The sequence below is a fragment of the Notothenia coriiceps genome, unplaced genomic scaffold, assembly GCF_000735185.1.
Source record: "Notothenia coriiceps isolate Sejong01 unplaced genomic scaffold, NC01 NC01_scaffold00033771, whole genome shotgun sequence".
In the NCBI taxonomy this organism is placed as follows: Eukaryota; Metazoa; Chordata; class Actinopteri; order Perciformes; family Nototheniidae; genus Notothenia; species Notothenia coriiceps.
The window spans coordinates 1-5,730 of NW_011366472.1; the positions used below are offsets into that span (position 1 = coordinate 1).

Sequence of the window (5,730 nt, forward strand, 5' to 3'; positions counted from 1 at the left end):
GACCTCAGGATTCCTGCATATACCCTGCATGAACACAACACGAGCGTAACGTGTCTTCACGTGGTTATGTCTCGTCTGAAAGGAGTGTAGTGCCGCTCCAGCTCTTCAAATATTGCAGTACCCATAAGGAGCCGTACACATGCCGCAGTGTTTGCTCGACTGTGTCTTTAGTTGTAAGCACAGTGGCGATCTGTTGTTTTTAGCATCTGGTTAGCTAGCTATGCTAACGAATTTAAAGAGCTTTTCTACAACCAGGTGGAAGAGAGCTCTCTCCTGAGAGGCTCAAATAACCTCAGTGAGGTTAAGGCACACCTGGATATGATCATTATAGTTATTAATGAGACTTTAGAGACTAAATGAAAAACAGGTATAAAATACTATATGACAGTAACAAAAAAGTTGTTAAAAATAACAAGAATAGAGTTTAAAAGGGGAGTGATTTGTAAAATATCCAAAAAGAAAAATCTGCTTACAGTTCTGTTTGAAATGGGTGTTGAAAGATGTATCCATAGATCTCCTCATGTTGTTCTCAAAGTGCACCAGATTGATGCTTTTAACTTCAATATTTAAAAAAAAATCTTCCAGGGGGAGCATGCCCACGGACCCCCCTAGAGGAGGTTAGGTCCCCCCCACTTAAATCATGTTCACATGGATAGGATACTAAATACATTTGCACACATCTTGTGTCCATATCTTTCTGTTTGGGTGGTCATGCCACACCGTGCACGTGAATGCATGCATGCGTCAAACATGAGTCATGGTAAGATATCTGGATTAAGAGGTTGCTTTTTCTTTGCACAGCATGAAAGAAAGGCAAAATGAATGGGCTGTGATTTTAGTTTTTTCAAGCAGAGGTTGAGTTCAATAATTTGTACGGCCCTCGGAGGATGTTGTAAAAATTGAAAGGAAAAAGGTTCCCCACCCCTGCTGTAAATAATAATAAAAACCCTTGATTTATAACTTAACATCTCTGTCTCCTATTGATCTGAGTATATTATAAAGAATAGCCAGTTCATTTAAGCCTTATAGCACAGGCCTTTGTCAGATGGTATATTACGCTGTTTTTTTTCTGCTTCGAATAGTTCTCTCTTTTTTCACCATACCTGTTTGCATCACTGTTAACTTCAATTTGACACCCAAAATGACATCGATGCAGTCTTCAGTTTTTAACCATTTACATGTGCACAAGAAATGTGTTAAAGGCTGAATGGGTAAGAACAATTCATCTGACAGAAGTCTGGGACTGAGAGAAAAAATGTAAATCAATTACAAATCAATCAACAAGTTTTCTACTTCAGCACCACGGACAGCGACATGTAATTAATACGCGTACAGTTGGGCTACTCATATGACAGAGCCTTTCATCCTCTTTTCGTCCCACAACAGGGACTTTTACAAAGTTAAAACAGCAAAAGCCAGTGCAGAATAAAGACAACAATAACATATTAAATAAAAAGAAAATGCAGGCGGTGGCATGTTCACCATGTTCACCACTTTGGTCCTTTGGCTAAAAGGTGGGATAGCAGGAATTGTTATTCTTCACATTGATGTAAGTCTGAGTCTCAATAATGCTTATGTCTTCAATTCTTAAAAGCTTAGATTAAAGAAATAATGAAAAAGTACAAAAAGACCATAGTTTAAAGTGTTATTATAGATAATGATTATTTAAGAGTGGTAGAAGCATTACCGTGATGATGAAGGGAACTGTGTTAATCATCTCCAGAAGAAATGACACCTGGAAAATTTGCTCCCAAATGTTCCCCTATAATGAAATCAAATAAAAGCATGAGCAGACGTTTGAACCTGTAGGCACACAATAGACTGAGAGTGAGTCACTGCAGAGATGCAGGTCCTAAGTGTAGTCTGTCACTGGGCGAACACTTCATTCTTCACCTCCACCAGATCCTGTCATTATGCCTGTCCTTAATGTAGCCGTGACAAAAGTCCTGGGATAATTATGCCACTTATCATCTGTCAATCTCTCAGACTGGAAGTGACTAATTGCATCGACGGACTGTATTACTGACACACATGACGTCTGTTTATTGTGTGTGTGTGTGTTACCTTGTAGCTGAGATACATCAGTAACATAGTCTCCAGAAAACTAATGATGGCAACAATCACCTGTGCAAGAAAAAAGAACAGGAAACAAGCTGATCAATTGTTAACAGAAGAATCATTTTAAAATTAATTATCTGAGAATGAAACCCACAGTGTTGTCAAGCACTTTTTAAAAAACACAATGTTTTTCTTGTTTCAATAAGACAGGCTCATTTTCAGGTTCATATTAGTATTTATGTGTTTGAGAGAAACTCCCGTTGGAGGGAACACAGGGATGTTAGCCTCTGTAAACCATTGACATGCACAAAACCTACAGTAAAGGTAAACCCCCACAACACAACATGGCCTCTTTGTAACGTGTAAAGCCTGTTCCCCTGGATGTATTGTGACTCACTTGGATGGCCCACACAGGAACTTTTCTATCCACCCAGAAGATCAACCCCCTGTCAAACAGAGCAACTCTTTCATTCACAACAAATGACCTATAAATCAGTCACAAAATGCGTTATCATTGTTAAATATTTGAGGTAAATAAAGTCAAAATAATACTGTTATTATTGCATTATATGGGTATCATTAGAGATAATACATGTGACAATATGTCAAATGAACATGTGCAACATTCATCTCAGGCCAGGTAAGGTAATGAGCTGAGTGCAGGAAAAGAGCTGGAAGCGCACTCACAGAATATGTTGCTTTCACCAGAGGCTACATAATACTTTCTTTTCATTTGACCCTGAATGAACAGTCATTCCACCTCCTGCTGCTCACCAGTTAATCTCTCTGTCCTGCACTGATCCGTTCCACAGGCAGTCAACACTGCAGGAGAGTGAAAAACAGAAAGTGAATAAATGAATGTAGTCAAGTTATTTTTGCTTAAGCACTTTAAGAAGAGTCTTTCCTTAGGTTTTCAATATCAATAAGTCTGTTAAACATTTATAGTGAATGTAAGCTGACTGTGATGTTTAACATAAATGAATAAAAGTGAAAAGCTTACTAAAATAAGTAATTTCTTTTGTTGCTTGGTGGGTGTGTCATTTATAAGAGCATTTACTCTTTCTTTGAATGATATATTTGCAACTTTGCTGCCATTGTTTCAACATGTATCTATCTTTTATTCTACCATTGGTGCTGTACTGTACATTAGTGCTTCTGTTCAAAATGGACAAACCATTTGACGTTGCCACTGTTAGCGTTCTGTTGTCCTGCGCTGTGACCCGGGTTATCGGTCACCACCCGGATGATGTACAGCAGACAGGTGAGCAGCTTCAGGGAGAAGTTGAACACACGGATACGGAGGCCTAAGGACCAGACAGGGACACGTTTTACAACAAAATACTGCTTTTGTATCACCCAACACACTCCTCCAGCAACAGTGCCCAGCCCCTCGATTCCACCAGACCCTTTGCAAAAACCCTGGAATAATATCAGTCAGTACTGAACAATATTCAATACAATATACGTTTGATAGAAAGGCTACCGAAGATGTTCAATAAAACTTCTTACAGCTCTGAATTACAGTATATCCATGAGTAGAACCTTCCTATTGCTCAAAATTCAATAATTGCATCAAAGGATTTCTGATTTCTAGTTATCCAATCACATCAGACACTATCTCAAAAATAAATGTAGTATAAAAATGTTAACAAATGTGTCATATCTAGCTTCTCCTAGTAACACAAGGTTATCCATGCACTACATTCCAGACAAATTCCATTATTGCAAACTTCTATGCTTTAGTATCAACCATGTTACTGTTAAATGCTAGCAACAGGTAAAAGAGACTCATAAAAGTTACAACAAACTGACACAAACAACAAATAACATGTTGTGCATGTAGCATATTTTCACTGTCTCCTTGTTTTGTATGGAAGAACTCACTTCAGTACTTATCATCTCGTCCTAAACCTTTTGGAGACAGGGCTTTCTAAGAAGCTTTTGGTAAGAAGCTGCTCCAAAACTCTGGAATACACTCCCTGAAAATATCAGCGCAGTATAATCCCTTGACTCCTCTTGAAAAGAGTCTCAAGAGCCACTTTTACTCCCCTGCAATGACTCTTGAGATGATTTGCATTCCACATTGACGTGCATGAATGTCTGCACGCCTCTGCATGTGTTTGTGTGTCTGCACTTCTAATCTTTACTTACAACAAGGTTTGTTGTAAAGCCCTTCGGCACAAACCGGATGACTTTTGATGCACTCTATAAATACATTTTACCTTGAACTTATCAGCACTGCAGCAATAATGTTATTTCTTTTGACTCATAAGCAAAACCAGTGTGGATTTCTCTTTAAATATATGGTTGCTAAGCATTAAAAATGTTTTTCTATATGCATGAGGGTTTCATTAGGACGGAATGTGTCTGTATTTGTTATTTTGGTGACCTTTAATGCACCCTGTCCATTATGAAACAGCCAATTCATGGGTGTGAGAAGATGTTTTGCACCATCAACATACTTGATCTTTGGTTTTTGATGAAGAAAAGCTTCAGCCGCTCCTTGAAGGTGTTTTCGTTCACATAGAACTCCACCTGCACCCTGACGGACAGGAAAAAGGAAAGGAAAAGTCAAAAGATATCTGCAGCAAAGAGACACACGGATATTCTTCCAGGCAGTTTTTAAAGTATGACATTTCACACATCATGAATATTCATAATGTCATTTCACCAGAACTTTAAAGACCCCCTATAATACTGTTTTTCATCAATATATTATAGGTCTCAGATATCTACAAACATGTCTCTGAAGGGTTTGGCTCGTGTATTGCAGCATCCCATAATCCCCTCTGTTTCAGCCCTGTTTCCAAAGTGCTGATTCTCTGATTTGCATTTCAGTTTTTCATCTTAGCTTTTCTATTTTCCATTTCAGAAATACAAATTTGACTCCATCACTATTCAAAACTGCAACTTAATTTTAATACAATTAAAAAAATACAACTTTAGTTTTAACATTTTATTATGGTCTGATCATACTAAGTGATCAAATATCATTTTTTGTGTATTCACCATCTTTCCTTTTATTTGTATTATTGGTATCATACAAACTTCATTATTCATTCCTTACATATGCAAGTGTAATTAAATAGAGACAAATATGAATTGTTAAAAAATACAAATCTTACTCAGGATTACAGAATAAACTGTAAACACCAATAATAAACAACATTTGGTTTGCAGTCAAGTTAGAGTTCATGTTGTTATGGATTTGCTAGCATAGCAAGTCGCTTTATGAAGGGAAGCCATCAGGAGTAACTTGTAGGTTAAGAATTGTTTTGTGTTGTGTGTATGTTTAATTGTGAAAAATATATCATTGTAATTTGTAAAACATTACAACTCATACAGTAGGTAGCCTAGCAACACACTTCATATCTCTGCAGTGTTATAGACTGCAGGCAGGTGAAATAAAACAGAAACAGCAGTTCATCATTATGAATACTGACCTGACCAGACTACTGCAACAGCATCCTCTCTGTTACACCATCCAGACTCCTCAATAAACTCTAGTACATTCAGAACTCTGCCGCCCGACTCCTGACCCTCACCCTCTCCGTGACCACATCCCCCCGTCCTGCAGATCTCCACTGGCTCCCCGTCCCACAATGCATCCATTTCAAGATCCTTCTCCTTACCTACAAAGCCCTCCATCACCAGGCCCCCTCCTACCTCACA

General features: G+C 38.1%; 1 protein-coding gene across 1 annotated transcript in view; it reads right to left on the reverse strand.

The window, feature by feature from the left end:
• Positions 1–1,648: 1,648 nt before the first annotated feature.
• The window catches only part of LOC104961788 (potassium channel subfamily T member 2-like), a 13,111-nt gene continuing 9,029 nt past the window's right edge, over positions 1,649–5,730 (reverse strand). Inside the window, exons 2-7 of the mRNA XM_010790126.1 lie at positions 4,521–4,600; positions 3,233–3,362; positions 2,833–2,880; positions 2,456–2,504; positions 2,065–2,124; positions 1,649–1,762 (exon numbers count right to left, since the gene is read on the reverse strand). Of these exons, the coding sequence (XP_010788428.1) occupies positions 1,649–1,762; positions 2,065–2,124; positions 2,456–2,504; positions 2,833–2,880; positions 3,233–3,362; positions 4,521–4,600 (481 nt within the window). The remainder of the gene's footprint in view (positions 1,763–2,064; positions 2,125–2,455; positions 2,505–2,832; positions 2,881–3,232; positions 3,363–4,520; positions 4,601–5,730) is intronic.